The 14,721-nt window shown below is 32.8% G+C and overlaps 1 protein-coding gene and 1 long non-coding RNA gene across 5 annotated transcripts; one reads left to right on the forward strand and one right to left on the reverse strand.

Annotated features, from left to right (window-relative positions):
- Window positions 1-4,538: 4,538 nt before the first annotated feature.
- On the reverse strand, window positions 4,539-6,998 carry LOC130497648 (uncharacterized). Of its 4 annotated transcripts, XR_008936646.1 has the most exons (5): window positions 6,642-6,998; window positions 6,519-6,552; window positions 6,149-6,255; window positions 5,019-5,077; window positions 4,539-4,920 (listed from the first exon to the last, which is right to left on the reverse strand). XR_008936646.1 is itself a non-coding variant. In XM_056990613.1 (4 exons), exons 2-4 carry the CDS (start codon window positions 6,203-6,205, stop codon window positions 4,593-4,595), a joined length of 444 nt encoding a protein of 147 aa, XP_056846593.1. In that variant the 5' UTR covers window positions 6,206-6,255; window positions 6,712-6,983; the 3' UTR covers window positions 4,540-4,592. The 4 variants fall into 4 exon arrangements, 3 of the variants coding, with proteins under 3 accessions (XP_056846593.1, XP_056846592.1, XP_056846591.1); XM_056990613.1 differs by lacking the exon at window positions 6,519-6,552 and having other exon boundaries at window positions 4,540-4,920; window positions 6,712-6,983; XM_056990612.1 differs by lacking the exon at window positions 6,519-6,552 and having other exon boundaries at window positions 4,540-4,920; window positions 6,642-6,983.
- Window positions 6,999-9,766: 2,768 nt separating this feature from the next.
- On the forward strand, window positions 9,767-10,580 carry LOC108838848 (uncharacterized). The gene is made up of 3 exons (XR_001947587.2): window positions 9,767-10,048; window positions 10,122-10,161; window positions 10,256-10,580. It is a non-coding gene; the product is annotated as an uncharacterized LOC108838848 (long non-coding RNA).
- The last annotated feature ends 4,141 nt before the right edge of the window (window positions 10,581-14,721 follow it).

Here is a 14,721-nt window from a genome sequence, read left to right on the forward strand (position 1 = left end):
ACTTTGTTTGAAATTGTTTAGTTCAAAGAGAAATAACATAAGTGGCTGTTACTAATTGATTTAATAAAAATAGAATAAAAAGCTGATAGTCATAACAAAGTTAATTTAGTTAGAAATAAAGTAAAGCTGACATTTTATTTAGAGAACATACTTATATTATTAATTATTAGAATACTTATGACCTATTAAACTTGTACTAATATATGTAGTTCAAAGAATAGAAAGATAGAATAAGTTTCATATTTTATAAATTTTATAAAAAATAAATGTGAAGTATCAATTTTTGGTAAACTAATTGATGAGTATTAATATATACTTTTCAGATTACCACGTTTATTTTTTAAATATGGATGTGCGAGTTGTATGTGTTAGTTTAGTTTGAAGGCCTCTAAAAATATGTATTTTAAAATAAGAAACATAAATTTATTTTCTATATTAATTTTTTTATAATGGAAGATTATGTCCGTCTGTTAAAGAAATTCTTGTTTGTCAACCCTTATTTGCAAATATCAACGAATCTTGATAAATTTAAATATATTTTTTTAGCTAAAAAATATAAATGTTTGGTAAACTCCTCTATTTAATGGACAAATTCTGTTTTAACCGGAGTGGAACATTTCACCAAATCTTCTTACCTTTCCATTAAGCAACAACATATCAACCCCAACAGCTTGCCTCTTTCTTAACATTTCAGGCTTGCCAAAATTGTTGTATCCTAGTCTTAACAACATCTCTATACCGGCTTGTCTTTAACTCTAAACAATAAAACTGGGACTTCGACATGATCTGAAATGGAAAAAGTAAAGGGATTTCCACCTGAACTCTCACACCGTCTATACATAGGCAATGAAGCTAAGGAAGCATGAATTAAATAAATATTCAATATGAGAGAGTGGGATGAGTGGGATGAGTGGGATTTCTGGATTCATGAACGGTTACGTCGATTGTGTTAAAGAAGAAGAATCGTAGAGGTTCTATTTTCCATCGTCAACATCAAATTCTAAGAAACCCTATGAAGCAATGTTTTGAAATTTGATTCGGATACTAAACCAGACGATTTACCGGGTCGTTGGATCAAATGATCAACCCCTGATTAATATGAATTGAATTTATTATATAATAATATATTAGCAATGAAAATAAATATATAAAAACTAAAGTTAATATTTTAAAATGTTTTTTAAACATCAAAATAATAGTTTTATAAAATACTACAATTCCATCAAATATTTTTTCTTTGGTTCTTAAATTTTGGATTTTTTTACAAAACCTAAATCCGATTAATATGAATTAAATTTTGCTGACAAAAAAAAATCTGATTTACATTGGGTCACCAAATCTACTGGTTCAACCAGATCAGGATCGGACTCAAAACACTGTTATAAACTCGTGGACATTTATGAAAGAAAGTTTAAAAATTCAATGCCTTTCACAATTAATACCAATTAAAACCCATTAAATATAAATTGAGAACATATTTTAATGATTAAAAGAGAATGTCACATGGCATTTCCCCCCCCCCAATGAGATAAAAAGGTCTACTTTATATATAAAGATATACTAGGATAAACCCGCCCTACGGGCCCTACGGACGGGACGGGACAAACAGTAAATTTCAAATAATATAGAAACATCTTATATTTGAATGAGCATTTGTAAATATAAATGTTTGGATTGGTTAATACAATTATAAGATTTTTTATTTCATTTTTAAAGTTGATGATTAATATGATTTATTTTAAAATAGCTTACTTAAGAGTTCTGGTTTATTTATCTCGATTAAAATTGTTAATTCATGCATATATGTTTTAGATAAGCAAATATCATTTTATAAAATGAGTCAGGTAGACATAAAATCTAACTTAAACACAAACTAAAAATCTGTTCAGAATTAAAATAAGTTTTTTTTTGCTAAATAGAATTAAAATAAGTTAGTGCTTAAACTCAAACAAAATTTATAACATAGATATAAAAGACAGTTTTCTAGACACACAGACAGTTATGCTTGTTATAATTCTTGAGACGATGTTTCTTTCTACGTTTTTTTTTATTATTGCTTGGATTATATATTTTATTTTAGTCACTAACTAATTTTTTTTGGTATCCTTCAACGAATTATCCTTCAAAAAGACGCGAAACGCTAGAATTTGAGTCAGATTTAGAAATCGTCATCATCTTCTCGGTCATATATTTAGTGAGCACCTCTTCTTGCTGTTTAACATGTATCTAACAATTGTTTTAATTGTTTGAGCCCTTTTTTTTTTACGTTTCTCTCCATGATTTGGATTATGATATTCTCATGTATGCATTAGGTTTTGTCTTTGTTGTTGTTGTTTTTTTTTTTTTTTGAAAAAGAAACAACTTTCAAACTTCGCGAGTATTGACTTAAAGTTCCATATCGAAACTGAATGTTTATGTCATATTGTTTGCTGAGCTTATTGGTATTATTAAAAAGAATTTCAATTTAGTGTTTTTTTTTTGAAAAGGCTTTTATAATTTCAATTTAGTTTTCACAGTAAACTTTATATTTTTGTTGAAATAGTAACCATAAATATTAAGAATGTTTGTAGTAGAAGCAAGTGACATAGGTTTTCGTGACATATCCAGACAAACAACACTAATCTAATGTCCATTGTCCATGTTGATTCTATGAATCAACTTTCACTTAAAAGCCAAAAAGGAAGAACCCAGCGATGACAATCCAAACTACCCAAGATGAAGAACCAAAAAAGTTACCAAGTGTTTCAGGTAATATGCCCGTAGACCATGCCAGCTATATTGAAACTGATACAGGCTTTTAGCAAAAAAAAGTTGTAAAATATTCATAAAATGAAATAGTCAGATTTACAAAATTCAAAATCTAAGAAGCAGAACCACTCTGGCAAAAAGGAATTAAAAACAAAGTGGGTCTAAGAAAATACAATATGTGCTTGCTCAGCAAAATCATATTGACATAAGAGAAGAGAAGTGCTTCCTCGTCCTTTGAGCTGTGATGATCGTCTTGATATCCCTTTGAGCTGTGATGATCGTCTTGATATCGCGTTGGATGAATCTGAACACTATTGTAACGCCCCGACCCGCCCACGGCTAATGGGCCATCCACGCCCGCTCTCTCGGTCCGTGGGCCCCATCCCATCCGACGGTCGGTCGTTAATTTTTCAAGGCTCGAAATCATCGTTTACTGACCCTGCAATCACCACATGACCTTTCCCCGTGCTTTGGCCTCATTCACACGGTATCGCGAATCACTTTCCGATAGGTCACCCATCCTTTCACTACTCCAGCCCAAGCACGCTTAACTCTGGAGTTCTAAACGGATGTGTGACGGAAAAGGTAAGTCAACTTTGGTGATATAGGTAGCCAAATCAATTCTCTTAAGCCTTTTCACATATCACAACTCGGGATGTTACAATTCACCCCCTCTCAAAGAACGCAACGTCCTCGTTGCGCTCCACGACAGGTCTCAAGACGCCTCTCAGGTCAGAACTGAGACGGCTAACCAGTTCTGATACCACTTGTAACGCTCCGACCCGCCCACGGCTAATGGGCCACCCACGCCCGCTCTCTCGGCCCGTGGGCCCCATCCCATCCGACGGTCGGTCGTTAATTTTCCAAGGCTCGAAATCATCGTTTACTGATCCTGCAATCACCACATGACCTTTCCCCGTGCTTTGGCCTCACTCACACGGTATCGCGAATCACTTTCCGATAGGTCACCCATCCTTTCACTACTCCAGCCCAAGCACGCTTAACTCTGGAGTTCTAAACGGATGTGTGACGGAAAAGGTAAGTCAACTTTGGTGACATAGGTAGCCAAATCAATTCTCTTAAGCCTTTTCACATATCACAACTCGGATGTTACAACTATAGTTGCAGTCAGGGGCGGACCCACACCTATAGAAGGTGTGGCACGTGCCACAGTGTGATTTTTTTAAAATTCTAGTAGAATTTTGGCTTAAATGACTTAAATGAAAATAACCTACTCTTTTGGCTTAAATGACTTAACTGTGCTCCATATGACTCATAACGTATCCATAGGCTTGTTTCTAATTTCCAAATTTTTAACACATTTATTTTATTGTCTTTAAGGTTTCATCAAGAATTTTTTATTTCTCTTTTTTTTTGTTAATAATAAAAAATAAAATAGTTTCTTCATTTTATTTAATATTACCTTCTACCTTTTCTAAAATAAAAGTCATTATATTTGAGCTATACATTAACAATTATTTTATCAAATTATATTTTTCAACACTTAAATTAAAATAATAACTAAAATGAATGTACCTTTCATAGTAAAATTGTATGTAATATATAATTTTGTAATATTACTTACAGATATATAATACTATACAAATGTTTGACATTTTTATTTGATTCATTTTAAAATAAATATTAAAAATTTGAATGCTCTTTTTTTTAAGTATATGTAAAATTGAAAGATTAATGTAATTTAAAAATACCATATAATATAGCATAAAAAAATTTAACTGATAATTTAATTTATAATTAACATTTTACTATATATACATATATTGTGCCACATGTTAAATTATTTTCTGGGTCCGCTCCTGGTTGCAGTGAGCGAGACTTGATTATGGAGAGTATTGTTTCGTTGCTTCCATATGTGATAGACTGTTGCTTGAGAAGCCAAACGACACAGGATGGTAATCAAGCCATGAAAGAACCTCACTCCAGTTGTGGAAACGCACATTCGGGTGATTGAACATTGAAAAAACCCGTGACCAAACATCAAGACTGAACTCATAGTGAATAAGAAGATGGTCACAGAGTCTCGTCTTGTCTAGAGCAGAGACAGCATATGGCTGCGATTTGGATGCCCCAAGATGCAAGGCTGGGGAAGTTGTGTGCTTTGCGAAGCTGTATGAAGGCAACTGGTGCAAATATGAAGTATAGCTAATCCTGTAAAAGGGAGTAAACATAATGAACAAGAGAGAGAGAGTAGGCTCAGACAAAATGGCATCTATAAAATTTATAAGTCCGGCTGTATAAAGACTTACCAGAGGCTGGGTGCAAAGAATGAGCTTATAGGTAACCACACATCACGTATCTGAAAGAGCTACAACCCAAAAATATGTGAAACAGAAAGATACGATATAAGAAGTATAGGAAATAATAAAGTTAGCAGGCTTACATTTAGAATTTCATCTATCTTATTAAAACAGAAACATTACAACTTTTTCTAGGTAGATTTAAAAGTTGGACCTTATGTAATTAATGCTATATTAATCTACTTATTATTAGACATGTCTTTTTATAAATAACTAATATCAACATTACCATAGTTTTTTACTTCTTACCTTATTATTATATCCACTACGCATGTTTCTTTATATTGCATATATTTTACTATAAGCTAGATACATCCACACTAGCATATTATACTATAAGATAGATTATTAATAATACATCTACTAACATATAATACTATACGACAGATTACTAATAATACAATATATTATATGTATTCATTAACTTGCATCTATCAATATTAGCAATACTATGAAAACGACTAACTCTATACTTTGAACCTATAAACCATGATATACTAATTTATAACAAAATTTTTATTACTATTACAAATTAGTTTTTATAAAAATTATCTGTAGCAGCAATTTGTTATATAAGATAAATTTAATCAAGACCCAAATCTTTTTTTTTTCCTGTTCAGAAAAAAAGAAACCTACGAATATATATATACCAATAAGTTAGCCAAAAACCTTCCGAATAAATAGTAAATCTCACCAACCCAAAAAAATGAATTAAAAATATAACAAAAAATATTATGTTTGAAAGTTAGCTCACTGGATCGGGTATAAATCTGTTCATTTCAGGTATGAGTTCTTCGAATTCTCAATATTTGGATCTAAGTAGGTATTTGATTTTTTTTGTCCGGGTCGATTTTTTTTGGTTCCGGATCATTCTAATTTTTATATTATAAATCTTAAATAATATACAACATGTATATAAAATATGTGAATCAAAAGATAAACCCGCGCAGGCGCGCGGATCATGATCTAGTTATAATTTATAACAGATGCGACCTACAATATAGAAGAATATAAGATACTTATTTAAATTAATTATACAGAAGGTGAAATACGCTGGATGAGCATGAAGCTTAGAATACCTTGAATACTCGAATAAGAAGGAAGCCCACGAACTTAGAAAATCCCATATGGATCATGAGTTAATGTTAGGAACTGGAAAATTGAAGTACTTGGGAGATAGAACCCACTGCAAAACGGAATCCAAAAACAATAGACAATAATTAAAGCCAGACATAAACGGGGAAAAAGGAGAACAAATAGCTATAGTCAGTAACACTATGAAATAAAACTTTCTGGCACAAAGCTCTTGAGGCTATGGTTTCATTTCGATTCAAATCTCAAATTCTTGTTAGATAATAAAATATCACCGTAGGGAATAACACCAGAAGCAAGGAGATTCGAAATCGAGAATCACAATCAGATCCAAGAAGAATGGATATGTAACAATACCTCGATTTGGGAAGACGAAGAATGTGAATCTCGACTTTCAGGTTAACCGGAATCACATCAATACGGTAAATATCAACATATAACGATCGATACAAAAAAACGAAATCAGAAAAACACACTCACGTTTACATACACCAGGAGAAAATCCATCCACATAAGCTCTCGGAAAGTAAAGATCATAACATATTTATACCCGATTTAGCCGCAATCAAAAGCTTTGAAGTGGGCTTGCGAATTAAGAGGATTAAAGACGATTGATCACCACGCATACCGTTACAGAAAACTGGATCGCCCCTTGCGCCGATCGAAGAGAAACGATAATCACCAAAGCATTCTTCACCACCGATTAGGGTTTCCCTCGACTTGTATTATCGTTGGGCCTCAAAACGGGATAGTAAGGCGAAGCCCAATTGGACCGAGCACTCGTACATCGATCATTTTCCGAAACGTCCAAAGTCTTCTGAAACGACTATACGACGTAAAACTATGCACTCTCGACTATCCATATAACAGTCCTCCGCAAGCCACAGCTAACCATTTATTGATCTCTCGATCAAATGGGATCGTCCATTCGGTTTACAACGAAACCGCGGAAACTTTACCTTATCGGAGAAATCGTAATAAACGTATCAAATCAAAAAGACGGTCCAAAGGGTCCTAAACTTGATTCGAGGCCCACTTACGATTTCTTAAAATCCCATAAATCTTATGACGGTTTATGTTTGGAGGATAAGCATCAGTTTCCGCGGAAAGATAGAAACTTTCCGCAGATAATCATGAAGACCGGAAAAAATGGAATATTTCTATTTTTCGGACTATGACGGCTTAAGGGCAAAAGGGAGAAGCGTAAACCAACCTAGGAGGGAGTATATAAGGAGCTCAAGGCAAGAGGCATAGAGAGACTTTTTTCCAGAGCAAACTAAGCACTTAGAGCATTTTAGGCAACTTTCCGTTTTGTTTTTCGAGCTGCGACTCAATCAGGTTTAGCCACCTTCGGATATTAGAACTAGGGATCTCGCCGACAGCTCTCGTAGCCGAAGCACGTTACCTTGTTGTTGTTACCACTACAAGAAAACAATTGATTTGCAAGGAAAATTTGCAAGGGAAATTTTCCCTTGCAAATTTGCAAGGAATTTGCAAGAGAACTGCAAGGAAAAATATAATCCTCGCAAATTCCTTGCAAATTTGCGAGGAAAAAAATTCACTCGCAAATTTGCAAGGAATTTGCGAGGGAAAATAAAGTTTTCTTGCAAATTAAACGCAAATTTGCGAGTGAATTATTTCCTCGCAAATTTGCAAGGAATCTGCGAGGGATTTGCAAAAACTTTAAGTGTTACTTATGTTTCGTCACAATTCCCTTGCAAAATTTGCAAGGGATTTATATTCGTTGCAAATTTGCAACAGAATTGCGAGGGTTTTGTATTTCTTGCAAATTTTTTTTTCAAAATCATGAAAATAATGATTTTGGTGTCATATAACACGTTTACTTAAAATATTTAATATTTAACATGTATGTCGATGAATATTTTTAAAAATTACATTAATTAACGTTTATAAACTAAATTCCTGACACTTGATTTAGAATTATGAATATTAAACATCAAAACTATATAACTTATACATTCAATATACATCAATTAAATTACAATAATTTTTTAAAAATACATTTTTACATTAAATAACTTTTCTGAAACTAAATATTAAGATAAATATTATTCCACCGAAAACATATCAAAAGCACAAATGAAACCCTAAAACACATTGAATTATGAATTTGCAAGGGAATTGCAAGGGATCTCTCGCAATTCCCTTGCAAATTTGCGACGGTTTTTGATTTCCTTGCAAATTTGCAAGAGAATTGTGAGAAATCTCTTGCAATTTCCTTGCAAAACCAATTTTCACCACCTAAACGGTTTGAGATTTTGTTAAAGACTTTGGAGTCATATAACAAATTTAATTAAAGTATTTAGTGTTTAACATATACATCTATAAATATTTTTGAAAATACACCAATTAACGGTTATAAACTCAATTCCCGACACTTGATTTAGAATTATAAATATTAAACATCAAAACAATATAACTTATACATTCAATATACATCAATTAAATTACAAGAATTTTTTTAAAATATATTTTTACATTAAATAACTTTTCTGAAACTAAATATAAAGAAAAATATTACTCCGCCGAAAACGTATCAAAAGCACAAATGAAACCCTAAAATACATTGAATAATAAATTTGCAAGGGAATTGCAAGGGATCTCTCGCAATTCCCTTGCAAATTTGCGACGGTTTTTGATTTCCTTGCAAATTTGCAAGAGAATTACGAGGAATCTCTTGCAATTTCCTTGCAAAACCATGTTTTCACCATTTAAACAGTTTGAGATTTTGTTAAAAACTTTGGTGTCATATAACAAATTTAATTAAAATATTTAGTGTTTAACATATACATCTATAAATATTTTTTAAAATACACCAATTAACGGTTATAAACACAATTACCGACATTTGATTTAGAATTATGATAACTAAACATCATAACTATATAACTTATACATTCAATATACATCAATTAAATTACCAGAAACTTTTAAAAATATATTTTTACATTAAATAACTTTCTAAAACTAAATATAAAGAAAAATATTACTCCACCGAAAACGTATTAAAAACACAAAGGAAACCCTAAAACACAAAGAATTATAAATTTGCAAGGGAATTGCAAGGGATCTCTCGCAATTCCCTTGCAAATTTGCGAGGGTTTTTTATTTCCTTGCAAATTTGCGAGGGAATTGCGAGGAATTGCTTGCAATTTCCTTGCAAAAACATGTTTTCTCTACTTTAAAGTTTTAGGGTTTTGTTAAAGACTTTGGTGTAATATAACAGATTTAGTTAAAATATATTCTTATGTTAAATAACTTTTCCGAAATTAAATATAAATATACATATTATTCCACCGAAAATGTATCAAAACAACAAGTGAAACCCTATAACCCAAAAACATATACAAAACTTAGCAAAACTAAAAAACCCTAAAACAATTTAACTAAAATTTTGCAAGGAAATTGCAATAAATCCCTTGCAATTCACTTGCAAATTTGCAAGGGATTAAATTCGGTCGCAATTTGCGAGAGAATTGCGAGGGCTCCGTTGCAATTCCCTTGCAAAATTCATTTTCCCCCGAATTAAAAAAAAAAAAAAGAAAAAAGAGTTTCCAGATCTAGGGTTATTATATAACGACATAAACCTTGTGTCTAGGGTTTGCTCGAGCCGTCAAAAAAAAAGAAACAATAGATTTTTTTATCCACCATCTCCCTTCTCTCTGGCTCTCTTTCTCTCTGACCTTGTGTCTTCTAGCCATTACCGCCTGTCTCTCCCACTCTCATCTCGCCGCCGATGTCCCTATCTCACTTTCTCGTCTCTCTCTCCTCGCCTAATCCACTTCTCTCAAGCTCTCCTCGCCGCCAGCTCTCCTCTCTCTCTCACACACCGCCAGATATACTTTATCTCAAGCCACACCACCATGGTTCGACCTCTCTCTCTCTCTCTCTGTCCACCCGTCTCTGTCTCTGTTTTGAACTGATTTTTTTTGTTTTCAGGCTGGAGGAAGCAAGGCAATATAGGACGGAACCCACCATGGTTCGTCCTCTGTCTCTTTCTCTATCTCTCTGTCTCTCCTTCTGTTTATATCTGTCTCTCCTTCTGTTTATATCTGATTTTTTTTTTGGTAAAGAGAGGTGAAGGATTGAGAAGAAGCTTGATGTGTAAGGAGACAAGGCCAGCCGTGGTCACTGTGGTGGTGGTGGTCGGCTGGTCGCTCTGGTGGTGGTACGGCGGAGGAGGGAAGGAGGAGGAAGGAGTCGGCTGCTTTAATTTTTAGGGTTGATTTTTTTTTTTGAATTAGGTTTAGTTAAATTTAGTTAGATTACACTTCATTAGGTTTTGTTAAACCGGTTCAATTAACTAAACCAGTTTGTTATAAGTTTTTTAGTCTTTTAATATATTCATGTAGTTAAATATGTATCTGTATGGATATATACATACCAGTTTCGTTATATATATATTTATTTATATTTTTTATTTTGTATTTTTTTTAATATCCTTAAAGAAATTTGCAAGGGAAATTTTTTTTGGCAAATCTATTGCAAATTTGCGATGAAATTTCCTTTTCTCTCGCAAATTTGCGACGAAAATTATTCCGTTGCGAATTTGCGACGAAAATTATTCCGTTGCGAATTTGCAAGGAAAATAATTCCGTTGCAAATTTGCGAGAGAATTGCGAGCGTTTTTGATTTGCAAGCAAGGATTTGCGAGGAACTGATTTTTCTTGCAATTTCGTTGCAAATCGCGATTCGCAATGGAATTGCGATGCTTTTTTCCCTTGCAACAGACATGTTTTCTTGTAGTGTACGCTCAAACGCGGATTCGGAATAAAACCTTTTCTTGCTCTCTTTTTTACGATTTTTACTTTATTTTTCGTTTATTGTCGTGTTCTGATTGCTTGACGTGTGATTTCTCAGAAATCCGGGACCTCAGGGAAATTAGGATTTTCTAGTTTCCTTATTTATACGAAATATTGACGGTGCAAATTTCGGTTCCCACATCTTATCTACGATCTACTATATCACAGGAAAGGTTAAACGGATTGGCTATGTTATCGACTGAGAAAGATTTAATTCGAAATCTCAATTATGAAAGTTTGATTTAATGATTTTTCTGAAAAAACTGTGAGAAGAGTTATTTTTTAGAATCAATAGAACTGTTGTTGTGTTTTCTAGAACTATTGTACTCTATTTTGACGATAAACTATGTTTGGATTATTCTTTTTTTCTTTGTTCTATAGTTTTTCGATGTTTCTTCTTATTATCAAAACTACGAGAAGTTCATCTTTATTTTGAATAGGGCCTGGGAAATTTCAGATCCGGCTCTTTGTTAATGAAAAAAACCAACTAAAATTAGACTGGTTAAAAATTTATCTTAAACTGTTACAAATTCGAAAACCGGTGACCAATGAACCGGTCAAGCCCTGCTTCATATGTAAACCAAAAATTTTGTAATAAAAAACAATTAATTTTTATTTTTAAAGGAAAAAAAGGATTGTGAAAGATTAATATTTTTTCTGTAACTTGTCTCGTGATTTTTGGCATCTTTGTAATTTACAAGTCACAAGATTCACAAAATTAAATCTTCATGTCAAGGTATTATTTTGTCTACTTTTCATTTTGTTTAACCCCAAAAGTTACAATGGTTTATCACTAATCTACCATAACCAATAATTGCAAGGATTAGCACTAAAAATTGCAATCTTTCATCACTGAAGTCTACTAAAAGATTTTTCTTACTAAAATCATCTATATTTTGTATACATGTGTGTAAGAGAGAGGTAGGTCTGTGAATGTCACATGAAGTAAATGAGAATAATGAAGAAGAAACTTTTCTCTCTAATCACATCTTCATCAAATCCAACATAATCATGTCTTAATAATTCACCTATCTATCCTCTTTCTTTTCCTATTAATTTTAATTTTGTATTAAGTTATTTCTCAACTAACCCTTTTGACTTTATCAATATATATACTTTTGACTTAAATTATGATCGTTATAGTGTAATACTGTAATAGTGATAAAAATGATATACCCTTTGTGTTATTTGTAACATGCTTACATTTCATTGTAACGTTTTTGTTAGTAAATTTAAATTATGCTAAATCATAGAAATTTAAGAAAAATATTATTTGACCTAATTTGATCAGATACATCCAACCAAAGAGATAGGATATTGATCATCCACCTATAAAATATATGACTTTTACAATATATAATACTGTATACATGTGAAAGCATCACAACCCCAAAATGTTTTACTTGTATCAAACAAACACACGAAAGGTCGTCAAAATTGATGAGATATGACTTTAACATATTTGTTTGTTCCAACTTACAAATTGTCTTTTTCTTACTTTTACTACCTACATTTCCACAAATCTTTTCCTCATAATATTATATCTGCCTCTTCCTTTCATCATTGCTTTCTTGTCTCCTTCTCTTTCACCTTTATCTTGTGTTATATATTATAAACTTATCATCTCTCTTCTAAAAGCTAGGGTTCTTCTTATGGTCTCCATGTTCATATCTGAAGCTTTTTTCTTTTGAGGGGAATGTTGTCTGGCACGAGGCCCTTAACTCAGATCTACGATCGGTTATAATATATATATACGAAATTATCGTCTTTTTAACTTTATGTATTTATATATGAACGATCAATTTAGTGGTTGATGACGTCGGACCAGGCTTCATTCCTCTCAATTACATCGCTTTGATCCATCTTCTAGTCATTTCCAGGTTAACTTCCATTTCTTCTCTTTTTCTGGTTTCATAAAACATTTCTTGTTTATTTTTTGCTTAGAATTTTTCGAGCTACCTAATCTCAAAGAATGAATTAGTAATTACAAGTTGAAATATTTAGTAGTATATCCAGAAGAAAGCAAGAGGAACAAAATTCTCTTCTGAAGATTAGCAGCCATAGCTTTGAGATCCATTGTTAAGGCTTATAGTTCATTAGCTCTAGATAATTAATTACTTTGCATTATTTAGTTATAGCATTTTAGTTGTTCCCCAAACATTAATGGTTGCGGAAGAAATCAGAAAAGAAAACAATATGAAGAAGAAGATAGGCAAGTGGGCTGGTGAGAGTTTTTCTTTTGCTTTAGGCGATGCTTACAAAAATGACTTTTAATCAGTCCAAATGAGAGAATGGAGATAATGAATTCTCTTCTTGTTGCATTTTTTACTTTTTATTTAGAAGCATGCGTATCATTTACAAAGGTGAAAAACTACAGAATCAATCATCTTTCACTCACTCAATAAAGTTTTGAATATTTGGTCAAATAAAAATAAAACGGTTTGTAAATAAATAATTAGCCAGGACTTACGCTTGGACCGGTTTATATGGTGGATCGTAACAAATGAACGGTTTACCCCCTGACATTAGTTGGAAGGTATTCTAAACTCGGATCAGAATGCAGTAGTATTCAGTCCTTTGTAGCACTAAGTACATTCCTCCTGAAGTCGATAGGGTTTATCAAAAAAAAAAAAATTAGCACATCTACGGTACTATTCATATTCATTCTATATTGCTAATGTCACATGCATTGAACTTTAAGCGCGTCTTAAGAATTTTGGTTAAAATGTCACTTTTGGTTTATGCTCATTTAGTTTAGTCACCGCAGCATCAGTTGGTACTTACTGCGGCGCCACCATACCAAGAATGTATTGTTGTTTCTGTACTTTTCTTACTTACTTTTCTGTAAACACTAATTGAATTCACCATTCAATATTTGGCATCTCTATCTCGCTTGTCTGAGACCATTCACTTCTTTCTGCGTTTACATGCCTTATGATACTACGAATCATACGCTTTTCAACTGTTACAAACAAACAAAATATTCGCTTTTCAAAAAGAAAGAGAGCTAATGTTTGATGCTTCCCAGCGGTCTGAGTCACATATGTTACATCCACAACAAACAAATACAACCGTTCGAAAATATCGTAAAGTCTCACATTTTACTCCCGTTCTAACATATTCGATAACACGTAACCACGTATTATTATTATTTATTCTTTATTATCAGTTCAAGTGTCTTTACAAGAGGCTACGTTTTTTTTTAAACACTAGTTATATTAAAAAGCAACGATTACAACAACCGGAGATTCCCCGAATTCCGGTAGAAACAGAGGCCGGCGAAACCTAACACAGGTTCCCGGAAACAGAGGCCGACGAACCAAACAGAGGTTCTCGGAGATGAAAAGACTACAACTAATCAATCTAAACAAGAGAGCAAGAGTGACAGATTAAAAGAAACCTTCACAAAACACAAAAAGAAATTGCATGCAAATCTGATAGAGCTTCTTTGATACGAGACAAGGCGAGGAAGTCTTTCATGACTGTAATCCTCCGGCTTGTGACTCCTCCTATGATGAATAGCCCATGCAAATTAGAGAACAAAGCTTCATAACCAGTAGACAAAACCATTTCAGTTCCTAAGTCTTCAAACCGGAAAGACGAAATCGTAGAGAATACACGAAACGCCGTAATTGAAAGCCAACGGAAGAGAAGATCTCGATCAAATCTTGAAGTTGATGACAAGGAGTGAGACAACTCACAAACCGGTATAAACTATCTCGAAAGATCAAGAGAGT

This window comes from Raphanus sativus, chromosome 7 (assembly GCF_000801105.2).
Source record: "Raphanus sativus cultivar WK10039 chromosome 7, ASM80110v3, whole genome shotgun sequence".
NCBI classification, from domain to species: domain Eukaryota; kingdom Viridiplantae; phylum Streptophyta; class Magnoliopsida; order Brassicales; family Brassicaceae; genus Raphanus; species Raphanus sativus.

Coding starts and splice junctions, on each gene's coding strand:
- LOC130497648 (XM_056990613.1), bottom strand. CDS start 6,205: ATGATCCATATGGGATTTTCTAAGTTCGTGGGCTTCCTTCTTATTCGA. Junction 5,078..6,148: donor TTCTTATTCGAGTATTCAAG/GTATTCTAAGCT, acceptor TTTGGGTTGTAG/CTCTTTCAGATACGTGATGT. Junction 4,921..5,018: donor TTCTTTGCACCCAGCCTCTG/GTAAGTCTTTAT, acceptor TCCCTTTTACAG/GATTAGCTATACTTCATATT.